The 13,509-nt window shown below is 49.0% G+C and overlaps 1 protein-coding gene across 2 annotated transcripts in view; it reads right to left on the bottom strand.

Annotated features, from left to right (window-relative positions):
• Positions 1-9,680, bottom strand: part of RHBDL3 (rhomboid like 3) — a 57,266-nt gene extending 47,586 nt beyond the window's left edge. For both annotated transcript variants that reach the window (XM_054278604.1, XM_054278605.1), the window contains exons 1-2: positions 9,561-9,680; positions 6,126-6,149 (exon numbers count right to left, since the gene is read on the bottom strand). In XM_054278604.1, coding sequence (XP_054134579.1) covers positions 6,126-6,149; positions 9,561-9,680 — 144 coding nt within the window. The remainder of the gene's footprint in view (positions 1-6,125; positions 6,150-9,560) is intronic.
• Positions 9,681-13,509: the final 3,829 nt, after the last annotated feature.

The following is a 13,509-nucleotide window of genomic DNA, read 5'->3' as shown; positions in this document are numbered from 1 at the left end:
GTGTTTTTTGGTGTGTTTGTTATGACTCCTTGAAACATTTCAGGAGATGCCTGGCACAAGCTTAAGAGTGCTTTGTTTGCTGTGCTGCCAATATCTGGTTCATACTGATGGCTTCTACTCCCAACTTTTTGCACTAGTCAAAGCCAACAGTCAGTGTACAGGGTGGTGGGATTGGAGAGAGGAGTGCCCAAATAGCCAGGGAAAGGAGAAATGGGATAGCTGACCACAAACTTTTCAAGCTGTAGGAAAGGTGTAAAATAAAGAGATCCACATTCAGCGTAAGGGCTGGCTGGTGCTCCATGTACAGTGATAGAAGATTAAGGAGGAACCTGGGACATTTTTGCTGTTCATCTTGCAAGGGGTGGGAAGATCATTAATGATCTCCATGTGGCTTTTTCATGCTAAGCCATCACTCCAGGGTATTTTGGCTAAAAGTCAAATCTGGGTATAAGCCTGGAAGTGCTGGGAGATTGCCATCCACTGTAACAATACTGGGGATGGACAGAGGCTAATCCAGGCATGGTAAAGGACATTATCATGCAGAGGGAACAGTCACTTGGACATATATTTGCTGCTCAATGCCCAAGTTTCCCTCCTTGACTGAGGGAAGGATAAATTCCCTCCCCTTTCCCGGGTTGTATTTAAAAAAGCCTCTGGCTGAAGGCAGTGAGGAATTGACAATCTAGAGGGCAACAGCAAACCAATCTTCAGCAAAAACACATCTCCTACCAGCCCCTTCTTCCCTTCAAGGCTATCCACAGGGCCATGAATTTGAAGAGATTCTTTTTTTTCCCCCAACCCCATAACCCAAAGTGGAGGAGTCAAAGGGTTAATGCTGTACGGCAAAGGTCAGCCCAGTTTGGGGAGAGAGGAGAAAGGGAAGCATTGTGGCCACAGACAGCTCTCTGCGACCACAACGCCACTTGAGAAATGTAAAGTGATGGTGCTGCTCAGAGAAAAGCCTGAGAGCCCAGCCTAAATCCCAGGGCTTTATCACTCACAAAAGCCCAGCCCCTCGAGTCATTAATCGTGTGCTCCATGGCTGGGTGCCTCAAAGAGCAGCAGATGACACATGCCCAGCTGCCACTGCCGCCCCTCCTCAAGGTAGCGGGGCAGAGGCAGGTGCACTCCCCGTGCCCTCTGCTCGGGACTAATCTGTTCTCCCTCCTTGTCCTCCGCCTTTCATCTCCTCCAGCAGCCCACGCTGACAACTGTAAATGAGATTAGACTTCAAGGCGTGGGGCAGATGCAGAACCCCCTCTGTGCATTGTAGAGACCCTTGTAGATTTTAAAATGTCTCTCCCCTTTACAATGCACAGCTTGGCAGAGGGGGAGAAGGGGACACGTTTCCTGTCACACTCTCAGAAGCGTCTGATATGGCAGACGAGGCAGACGCTGGTTTGGGGCCTGGAGGCTTATCTCTTATCACCATGGACAGTCTTCCCACCAGCACCTCTGATTCCCCAGTCACCTCAGCAGATGAAGTAGAAAGTTGATGACTATTTCCTACTCGCAGTTTCCACAGCCTCCTATCTGCAGCACCACTCCATTTAAATGGGGACAGATGTCCCAATGAACACTATAACGGCAGCAATAGTCCAAAATTCAGGCAAGGACTTGAAGGCTACACAAAACCCTGGGCTCAACCCCCCGGCTACACTGCTGCTATCACTGCCATAATTTCCTATTCTTTATATTACAGTTTGTGCTCCACCTGTTCCCAGTGATCCAACAAACCAGCAGTGAGGCACAAGTTGTTTGTTAGAGAAAGAGATGAAATTTCAAGGCACAAACCACTGCCTACAGCTCAGTGAGACCTGCCTGGAGACGTCTTGAAGCCACAGCTGGCAGGGGTTTGCCAGCAACAATAGGCAGGGGAATGTTTCAAAGTGAAGGGTCACGTTTAGCTCAACAGTGCCACAGTAAATAAACTGGAATTTCTTTTACAGCGTGGGAAATAGCTCTGCCTGCCTGCACTAAAGGCTACCCAGAAAAAAGGGACAGTTAACATAAAAGTTCATTAAGTTCAAAATAATTCCCTTCCCTGGTTACCACCAACAATGATAATAGCTGCCCCAATTTTATGGATTGCTCTGCAATTTCAATTGTGCAGGAACCAGCCCTGGATTTAAGGCAGCTGCAAAGTCAGCACCTTTTAAAGCATATTTTAATCTTTTATGAGACCATGGCGGAGCAGGTTCAGCTGCACCCACTGCTGGTAGTGTCAGCAACTGAACTCTTCCTGGCAAGTGCATGTCTGTCTCTACAGCCTTGTTTCTGAGCTCAAGTTTTCCATTAGCTGCCTACACAGACTGGGTAACTTGGCATCTCTCTGCATTCCCCATAAACTCTGTTCATCTGTTGCCATCACACCCACGTGCAAGTCTCAGGGAGGAATCTAGGATTTCTAAAGCAGCTGCAACAAAAACACAGCCTGGATTGACAAGCAATAGGATCAAGGTGTTGAGGCAGTAAGGAGGGTCTTTTTAGAGAGTTTTTTGTGTGTCTATTTAAAACAAGTTTGTTGTCATGACTACAAACCAGGGTATGGGTGAGAAGAAGTGAGAACTCCAAGATGAGGGCTGATAATGCCAATTCATCCTCAAAATCTCAACAGCCATGGGGATGGGGAAGCAGAGAAGATGACACAAGCTCCTACCATCTAACAAGGTTAAAAGCCACCTTCAGAAGGCAGGTCTGTCCCAAGAACACTGATGTCCTATCCAGCCCCTTTCACCCAGCCCAGCCAAGGGCTGGGTAACACCAAGCAGTTGCAGTCATTGCCAAAGCAGGGGCACTGGGGACACGGTGGCAAAGAACTGCACCCGAGGCCCCAGAGAGGGCGTAGCAAAGCAGGAACAGCCCCTCAGGACACTCATCTGCAGAATCACGCTCCAACCATCAGACAACTTGGCTTCAGCAAGGACTGGGAGATGTTCTCAAGTCTGAGTGCAAGGCAATTAACAAATCTTATTAACACAGAGAAGCATGAAACTGTCAGCAGCTGCTCCTGGGATTGTCGCATTTTCAGCTTTGCCAGAAGATTAACAAAAAAATGGGGCTTTGGCCACTGAAGAACAAATGAAGAAAACCCCAAGTGATTGCAGAGGGATGGAGAGAGCTTGCTCTGCTCAGAGCTCAGATTCCTCACAGAGACAGCACAGAGCACGCAGCGATGGTGCAGGCACTGCAGAAGGCAGCAGATGCAGAGCTAATGTGTGTGTGGGGGTGGAGGGTGTTTATGAGCACAATAAATAAATGTATGAATCCCTATAAAAGTTCCCATATAAAAGTGAGTTAGAGCTGCCCGAGGGCCATGGCCTTGTAATAAAAACCACATCTTGCAAGCACAGTATGAGGCAGCAGCTGAACTGTAACTGTCTGGCTGCAGCACTGAAGAGCTGTGAGTCTGCCTGTTCCCAAACTCTTGGGTGAAGTGCTGACCCCACTAAATCCAGGAGGAATTTTGGTACTTGCTTCAGTGTAGTCAGGGTTTTGTCCTGGGAAGGGCTTCTTTGAACCTCAAAGCATAGGAAGCAGTTCTGGGTCTGAGCTTTTGTCAAATTTAAGTTCCTTTAGTTCCTAAATAAATCAGTCTGCAAGTGGCTGAAGATCTTGGTTTGAGATACTGACAGTTCCCGGTGTGACAGATTAGAGCTGGATCAAAACAAATAAAAAATTCCTACAGAAAACATGGTCAGTCACTCCTCTCTCCTAAAATAACCAAGCAAAAAGCACTGCTTTATGGCTGAGCAGCAATTTTTCCATCAAGAAGTTCTGAATTTTTAATTTAAGCTGGGGAGGGGGAGATCATAAAAAAACCAAACCCCTTAAATTTTGTATGTCTAAACAGAAAACTTGCTGCTTTTTTTGGTCAGTAAACTTAAATGAAAGTTTTAAAAATACTTCCTAAAAAAAACCCAAACCAAACAAACAACCATTAATAATAATTTCATTCCCCTCTCAGAGGCTGGGGGTGTGTGCACTGACCTCTCCTTCACAGTTTTCTGGGATGACAGAGTATAACAGCAACAAGCCACTTGCAGACTACCAGCCTGTAAATTCACAACTACTCTTAACACTTTCTCCAGAGCCTTCTCTGGCTCTCTTGGGTGGTGGTGACTGCAGGGGCACACGTGTCTCAGCTCAGGTGGCTCCCAAACCTCAGTCCCAGCCCAGGAGCCACAAATGCCCGTGCACCCTGGGCCACCCATTGCCACTGCAAGTACACACCCAGTCAGGTCCTGACTGCCAGGGAGAGCTGCAACTGTTCCCAGTGCCAACACACGGGCTTTCTCTAGTTATTGAGACTGTCCTCATGTTTCACATGTATGCCAATCAGAGCTAAACAAAGTGCTCCCCTCTCCTCCTAGCACATTGCTGCTGGGAATAGCAACCTTGTTCCATGACAAACAGCATCTTGCAATTCACTGCAGGACTAATTGCATTGCTTTGCTGATATAATACTCCAGGAAGACGTCAGCTTTGCCCACAGGCAACAAGGACATCATTGATTTATTCAGGACTTATGTGTAATTGTCACAGGTTGCATTCTCTTTGATAATAAAGTCTTACAGACAAGGTTTAAAATTCAGCTGCAGCCCTAATTGAAACACAGCTAATTACTGAAGGTCTGTCTTTACAGCCTGTTCCATTGTTACTGGGCTAGTGTTCTGTACATCCAACAGTCAAACTCCCTCCCCTTAAAAAGAAAAAAAAAAAGGAAAAAATCCCATCTACTATTCATATAAGTCCAATGGGAAATTACAGATTCCTCTCTTTGAGCCTGAGGTAGCTACCAGCCAACAGCCCCATCCCACAAGGACTCAATGACTTCAAAGGATGCTTGTAGAATAAGACTCCAAATTAGGGCCAGTGTTGGAGACAGGAGAATTCAAAGCGGCTGAAACAAACATTCAGCCCAGACCACAAGCAATTTACTGTGCATCAACCTTTTCAGTGGCAGCATCCCCTCTGAGCCCCAGCAGATTCAAACACACCACACAATTTAGGTGTGATCAACAATCATAATACCCAGCTCCCAACTGCCTGCTGACTGTAGCACAGCCAACTTGCTGCAGTCCAGACACGTGGATTAGCAGTTGGTCACGGCTAACCCTGTATAAATGAGCACTCATCAGAACAGGCAGCCCCAGTTAATAGCTGGATGATAACAGGACCCCCAGGGTACCAAGGACATCCTTGTGCAGGCTGCACCACAGCTTTGGCTTTGTAGTGCAGCCAGACACAGAGGCAAGATTATCGCTTCATAAAGCAGGGATGAAATCCCATCCGAACTTTATTGCCAGGATGATGCCAGCGTCAGAGGAAGCTCCCTCACAGAAGGTGACATTTACATGCACACACAACAGCACAAAAGTTTATGACATCAAGAGAGTGCTGCAGTTTAGAAGCAAATCAACCCTAGAAAAATCCCTGTTTATAGCTGCAACGCATTTCAACCCGGCAGATGGAAGGGATACCACAAAGCAAACACGTCCATTAAAGCAGCTAAAAACATCATCTACAAACTAGAACCCACAACCCAAAACCTCAGCAGCTACAGTCTGGAGCTCTTCAGAGCTGTGCTGACTTCAGCCAGCTACAGATCTGTCCCAAGGCATTTACCTGACACAACCAGAGTCTTTGGTACAGAAGCAGATTCTTTGCTCATCCTGTGCAAGTTTAAAGCAGCAGGTCCTGCCTGGATGATGTAACCCTGCAGAAGTCAGTTTAGCTGCTGGGGAGCCATTTCAAAGAACCCTGTGCTGGTTTTACAGGTCTTAGTCTGCCTGCCTGAAAGAGCAGAAGATCCTTTAATCCCCAAGCAAGGACAGCACAACTGGCAGGAAACAGAGCACCTGCTGCAGCACCTTGGCTCAGTCCCTGGGCCACCAGGAATGGGCTCACTCCTGTCCCTGGCTGCTCTGAAGAGGAACTGAAGAGAAAGGCCCAAAGCAGCCGTGATAATTATGACTTGCACACCAGCATCCTGCATGGGAGCATGCAGCACATTTCTCTTAGGCTGTATTTTAAATGCAGGGGAAAGCCAGCACAGAGGAAATTAACCAGAGGTTAGGCTCTTTGCTCACAAGACAGAGAGAATATATCAGTTGTTCACATACCTGATCAAATAGGGCTTTCCAGTGCTGAGAGGCAGCGTAAGGGAGGAAAAAGAGTAAAAAGAAGGTATAAGAGCAATGACATTAACATGCAGTAAACTGTAGAAGTATATTCTAACAGAGAAATAACCAAATTATTTAATGCCATTTCCAACATCCTTCTTCATCCCAGAATCACCTACCCTTCCGGAGGAGGAGGAAGGGGAATCTACCAAACACAGGGAGAACAGTTTTCATTTACAAATCCAAATTTGGATGAACTCAAAACATTCATGTGTTAATTCTGTTTTCTCCCACTATGTCTATTTGCAGGCAAGCAAGGAAAAAAGGGGTTTTTAGTCACAGAGATCAAGAAAGCTCAGTGTATGGATGAATTAGCAATGTTTTTCCAGATCACTTTCTGAGATCCTGTGGCCCAACACTGACCCATCAATTCCTTTGCTGGGTTGTCAGAGCCCTGTCTGCTGCCTGCTCCTGAGTCTGGCTTTCTGCAGGCTTTTGATAAGGCATCAGTTCTCTGAGCCTCACATGTCCACATCTGAAAAACAGCTAATTCCTCTTGTGCAAGGTGGGAGGATGGAAGGCTGGAGAGAGCCCACTGCAAGGATTTACCCCACATCTTCTGTTCTATCAGATCTGCCTTTAAAATGCTGTATAGGAGGAAGCTCCACTTTGATGCTCACAACCATGTGAACACCACAAGTCCTTGTCACTTGGAAACAGAAAAAAATAGCAGGAAACTGGCTCTGATTTCTGCTTTGTAGAGAGACTGATATCAACTCATCTCCCTGTCTCACTGTCCCACGAAACAGAGGAAATTCCTACTGAATTGTTTAAGGCTCTCATCTATCCTGGATTTAGGGGCCAGTTGAGAAGACAGCAACTGCCATGGGGCAGCACTGGGGTAACTACTGGCTTAGGATCCCCAGAAACATTTGAACATTTCCAGGTCTGTTGTTTTCTCATTTACCTTCCCAAAAAAAGAAACAAATTGAGTAAAACAACAAATATCAGACCTTTATAAGCAAATCTCCTCACAGTGCTATTAGCAAAGCAGAAATCTGGTTAGAGTCCTATCTAGTCTTAGAAGAACATTTCCTTTCACATGGTAGGCAAATCTAAAGCAGAATTGACTGAAGAGACAGTGGGGTATCAGGCCACTGAATTACTTTTCATTAGTTAAGTTGTTGGCTCCCCTCCTCCCCATGTCTCTCTCCATTTATAAGCTCTCATTTATCATCATAAACCAGTCCAGCACTTTAAAAAGAACATTTTGGGACTGTCTGAATCCTGGCTTTATGGAATGCTGCTCTGAGAGCTACAATGACATCACAGCTGAGCTGTTACACACTGTCAAGGCTGTGACAGCCAAACCTCCACTGTGTTATATTTTTGTGGTTAATAACACATAAAGAACTGACCTTGTGTCAGTTCTTGCTGGCCAAGCCAGAGAGCTTCCATCAGGCTTTCAGATGTAATAGCAACAACACAAATCAACCCCCAGCTAGGTCTCAGGGGGCACAGAGTAGCACAGAGCAGTTGAAATTTTCAGAGATGATGCTCTGTAGCCTGCTTGTTTCAGCAGGAAATCTTGGCCGAGTAGAAGGAGGGCATTTGCACCGCTTCCTGCTTTTCTGACTTGCAGATGATACATGATACCTCAGGCTTCTGTCACATCATCTATTGCCAGGTCTCAGCAGCTTCCCATAACCAGTGCAGCTGCAGGCTTTAGTTTTGTTGATTATAGAAAACAAGGTACCAGAGTCAAATAACAATGCAAGTAATGGCAAGACACTGCAAGCTGGATCTGACCCAAGCTCTCCTACCTCAAGGTCAAGCAGGAAGGCAGCAGTGGAACTGGGATGAGAATTTAGACTTCATGAGGGACAGCTCCTGTCCCAGGAGCCCAATCCTGCCAGGCACTCAGCATTTCAGCATCTCCTGGGCCCCCTGGCAGGATTGAATTGCTAATGGCTGCGTTTGTGTAGAGGCTGGAGCAACTCCAAGGGGCTCACATGTATCACAACAGGAAATCTTTCCTCTAGGACCATCCAGACAAGCACAAAATTTGTCAGAGAAGAAAAGGTCACAGTCTGACGTAAGCCAGCAATGGGATTTGGAAACCTGGACTGTAAAAGCTCCAGGAAAGCCACCCTTTCCAAGTCATAGCTGCACACACTCCTGAGTCAGGCATCTCCTCTTAGGACTGTCTGGCAGTGCTGTAGCAGAGGTCAACCTGCATCACACGCTCCCTCCTGACTGCGCTGTGCTCAGGAATACAGACTGGGAATGCAGCTCTAGCAAGCAACTGCACTTCCTCCATTGCCCTCTGGGAGGAAAATCCAACAGCAACCGAATTCTAGGTGATTCAGAAGGGCTGGGGGGTGAAACACAGGCTCTGTCCCTAAGCATGCCTGGGCGGCTTCCTCCAGCAGCATCAAAAAGGCCGAGAGAGGGCCGAGGGGATGTGCCGCTGCTGGACGTTCAGCTCCCAAGTGTCCCTTTTGTAGTGGCGCAAGACCCGAGCCAAAGCCCGCATCAGAAAGACATTTAGTGTCTCTGCTTTATGTCTGACAGGCTGGAGCAGACCCTGCATTTACCGCTGCAGACTGAGCAGACACTTTTCAGTCCTCATCCCAGCCAAGTTTGCTGGGAATGAGAGCTGTGAGCAGTCCTGGGATGCACCAGGATCTCTCACGTTCACTCCCTCCCAGACAGGTGCACGGCAGCTCCTGCCTCCGGGTCCGGCAGATGTAGAACGACTGCCCGAGCTCTGCAGGCACTGCCGCCCGGCACGGCAGGAGCAGATCTGGAGCGCGCAGGACCCCTTCGCGTCCTTCTGGGCCGGGTGAGCAGAGAGCCGGTGCTAAGTTATCCCACCCTCACGTGCCTGCAGAGCTCGGAGGGTGGAGAGAAGCCATCAGCCCTGCCGAGCCGAGAGAAAACTTACTCGACTCTTTGTTGCTCGGGGGCTGGAAGAGGGAGCAGCTCCCGAGAGCGGGAGCGTTTCACATCTGTCACCTTTAGGGAGGCTGTGACTCTGGAGGAGCTCTCTGTCCCCCGGCCGCCCCTCGAGACAAGGCGTCAGCTCCTCGCCAGGCTCCAGAGTCGCGTCCGAGCGCAGTCCGATGCCCCTGCCCGATCAGCCGCCACCCACCGGACGCGGGCACCCAGCGAACCGGGAGCCTGTCCGGGCTGCCGGGGCTGGGAAGGACGGGAGCTGCGGCCCCGGGGACGGAGCCAGCCCGGCGGCTGCTGGAGCCCGCAGACACCCAGCGGCGGGAGGCGCGGAGGGCGGCGGGGACGGCGGCTTTCCCTGGTCCCGCAGGGTCACCGGCCCCGCTCCTGCGCCCATCCCGGGCTTCAGCTATGAATAGCTTGAGCCGATTATCCCGGCCCGGGGGAAAGGGGGGAAGACACCGAGCAAAGGAAACTTACATCCTCTGCGGCCATAGGTAGGACATCTTCGGAGTCCAGCACCTCGATTTCTTCCGCCTCCGAGCTGGCAGCCACAGCAGGGGAAGAGCTGGCGTGAGGCTCCGGCAGCCTGTCTCCCATGCTTGGAAACGGTCCCCCTCCAGCCCCCGCCCCCCTTTCTCCCCAGATCCTTAAAGAAATTAAACCTAGCTGCTGGTTGGCAAACTTTCAAGCGCAGCCGAGCCTGCCTTCATGACTCCCGCAGCCGGGAGGGGAGCAAATCCTCCATGCACGGAACATCCAATTAGCGCGGGCAGCGCCGGCGGGCGGCATCCCCGCGGCCGAGCTCCGGCCGGGGCAGTGACCCCTCCCCGCCTCCCGCCCCTGCGGCCGGGCGGTGCCCCCGGCCCGGGCACGACCGGCGCCTCCCCCGAGCCATCGCCCGGGGACGGGGGTCCGCCCTTCGCGGTGCGGGGGGAGCCCCGGGGGCGCTCGGAGGCAGAGCCCGGAGCTGCGGCACGTCCGAGATGCGGGCTGGGCGGCGGCGGGGGGGCAGCGCCGGGCGGCCCCTGCCCAGGGCCGGCACCGCCTCCCACGGGGCGACCCGCGAGGCTCGGCCGTGACCGGCACCGGCACCGGGCAGCCCCTGCGGCGGGGCCCGGCCCGTTCCCGCCCTGCCCTCCTGCCCGCGGACAGGTGACCAGACGTGCCGGTTCATCGGGGCTCCCTACAGACTTCTCTGTCCCAGAGGCTCGCCGTGAGAGGCTGGTGCGGGGGTTTACATCTTTTACCATAATTATTTGTTCCTATATGTCAGGATGGACAACTTAACCATCTGGAGCCTGGATTAGGAACTTGAGGAATGCCTTGACTGCCGGCAAAAATCCAGCAGTTTTAGCTTCTCCCAATCAAGTACAGAAATAGCAGGTTGGCAAGGGGGAAGGGCGAGCAGAGCCAGGCTGATCCACATGGTGCCAGTGTCTCTGCTTTCTGCTAAGAGCCAGGCAGAGCACAGTCAGAGCAGAGTCCAGCACCACAGGCGGTGTTTTCTTCATGAAAAGGTCCAGTACCAGATCAGACACACCTCAGCCACGAGTACAGAACCAAGCTGGAAGCCCCTCTTTTCTCTACAACCTGTTTAAAAATCAACCAATCACAAAACCAAAACCAAATCAGCTAGAATACCTCTGGAAAAGGAGCAGGACCTTCCATGCCGCAGTAGCAGGGCACACAGCAGAGAAGTAAAACCAGAGCCCTTGGACCTGAAGAGAACTTTTCAAGCTCAGGATTCAGGTAGGAAAATGACAACAAAATAAAAGCTCTTCTGAGGTCTTTAGTGCAGCTGACAAAGAGGAGGGCTTCTGTCCCCTTAGTGACATCAGTGAAACAGAGCAGACCTTCTGCACATTTAAAGGCAATTCCTTGAGCCATTTCTCCCTGGTCTAGAGCCTGTCCAGCCTGCTCTCCTGAAGCATAAGAACAGGATACCAAATCCAGCGCTTCTGAGAAGCACTAACCCACTTCACTCACACCGCTCCTGCCAAAATATTCCAGGCACTAAACAGTCATTATACAAACAATCTCTTTTTGATTGAAAAACTAAACCTCATCAAAACTTCAAAACAGATGGATAAGCAAAAATATGCTATGCCAACAGAAAGAAACAGCAGTCATTATGTCTGTAGGGAGGAGGGAAGTGAGTTTTTAGAGTAAAGAGAGAATACATGAGCTGAATTTCAGGGGTAACAGGTTCCACTCAGCTGGGGACTGTATCATCTCTGATTCCAGATGCTAGTGGGAAAATGCCAACTGTGAAGTCTAACAGGAATGCAATCAACAACAGCAAGAACCCCCAGAACTCCTTACCTTAACACCAAACTCCCACTAAATTGAGAAATTGCTGCAAAATTACAAGTTCATTTTTCTTCTCTAAGGACTGTTTTTCACTAGTGGTAATGATAGGTTTTGGGTTTTTTTTTTTTTTTTTCAGGAAAATATCTCTGCACATTGCACATATGAGCTAGTGCTGTGCTATAATTGCCACAGAAAGGAAATTAACAGTATTCTAATGAGGAGTTTTGTTACAGACAAATTATCATCTTGCAAGTGTGTGAGAGGCTCTTAATTTAGAATGCCATTTCTCCCCACTGCATACCCTGGTGACTCTACCTTGGAAGACAGTAATTGCTGGATAAACTGGGGGGTTCTGGGCCACCCCAGAGCAGATGCAGACAGAAGGAGGGGCTTCAGAAGAAATGCAGACAGAAAGGACTTGAGATAATAAACCCCAATCCGTTTTCACACTCAGTCATATAGGCAACTTTTATATTCCAAATACTGCGAACAAAGTGTAGATGTACGTCCTCCCTGCATTGGGAGTGGCTCAAAAGGTCAGTCCATGAATATGCAATAACCCCCTCAGAGCAGGGACCCAGCCAGCCTCTGTTAGCTCAGCCCTCTGGGGCGAACCTGAACACTTTGTGCACCAGTCCTGCCTCCACCCAAAGGAGCCCCAAAGCTACAAAACTTCCCAGTTCTGAGAAGCAGCTTCCCAATTCTTCCCTTGTAGCTTTTACAAAACTTCCCAGTTCTGACAATTGGAACTATGTGGAGAAAGCTACTCAGCTTGATTTCCATACCAGAGCTCAGCCAGCTGGCCAGACTTGGGAGGCAAGGAAGGAAAATGCAAAATTTTGGATCAAAACCCCAAAATGCTGCACACAAACACAACCTTAGGAGGATATTAGATAGCACATACACAGTTGGGACTGGATCAGACCCCTCAGATTCCTTCAGCTAAAAACCTCTAAGGACCACAGATGGGAGACAGGGGCTTAAACTCAAGCCCAAAAGGTAACAGTGGTAAAGGACTCTGAGCATCACACTCCTTGTGCTGGGACAACACAAGTTTACCTTTCAGAACCAATATGAATCAGACTATAAGTGCTACCATTTGGCTTCCCCCTGACTCATGGGTACTCTCCCTCCTGGAGTGAAGGAATAGTGGGAAAAAATAAACTCCAATCTCCTCTGTGATTTCTAACTTGTGTTGAAAGACCATCATCATGACCCTTCCTATTCCATGTTGTACTTAGAACTTTCCAAGTGCAGCTCTGAAAAAGCACTAGTCTTTCCACCTGCACCCCTCTCTGCCACAGTAACTGTTACTGGTTGCAGCTGGTTCGAATTGTCTTTTTGGTTTTTGTTAGGGAAATAATTAAATCTGCCATTAACCCTTTTTTGGGGCAGTTGTCTTAAAAGGGTGCTCTCCTATCAGGTCAGCCTTGTGGTATTTTAAAATGTCTGCTTGTTTTTACCTGTCACCTGCTGGGATCATAACACAGGTTCATTCCTAAACAAAATAATTGCTTGAAATTGAGACCAATTAGTAATTTAAGGTTAATTTCCAACATAAAATCAAGTCTTGCTTACTATTAATCCTGAACTGACAAGCTTTCAGACAGGAGGTCAAAGCTGAAGCATGAAGGATGTGTCTCCGAGGAAGATGAATCAAGGTCTTTGTCCTGTCAGTGACTTTACACCATGGTCAGCCAATTCATGCATCAGACTGAGCAGGAAGAAATTGAGTCTGGTTGTGGAAAATACAATGAAAGAAGTTATTAGAAAACTGGCGGTGCCAGAAGAAAGAAAACAAATTGCTGTTGAGAGTAAGTGGGCTGGGGTGCTGCTCCTTCTTCCCAGCACTTAATTGCAGTAGCTAACTTTTGGACATTCTTCATTATATAGTGAAGAAGAATTTCCCCTCGCGGTAACTCATGAGAAGAAGAATTTCCCCTCACGGTAACTCAAACCCTCACAGGATCCAGGAGGGCTTGGCTGGCGGCACCAGGGCTCCCTCAGGGAGCACCAACGACCCGCCTGGGTGAGGCCACAGCAGAGCTGGATAGCAACACTTGTACGCTGTTCCCTAAGAAAATTCCTGTCCCCAAACCACTGGGGAAAGCCTGTT

The sequence above is a fragment of the Melozone crissalis genome, unplaced genomic scaffold (assembly GCF_028551555.1).
Source record: "Melozone crissalis strain CALT ecotype California unplaced genomic scaffold, PUWL_Pcris_2 ptg000026l_1, whole genome shotgun sequence".
NCBI lineage: Eukaryota > Metazoa > Chordata > Aves > Passeriformes > Passerellidae > Melozone > Melozone crissalis.
The sequence above is the reverse complement of the archived record's forward strand: the minus strand, read 5'-3'. Positions and strand labels throughout refer to the sequence as shown.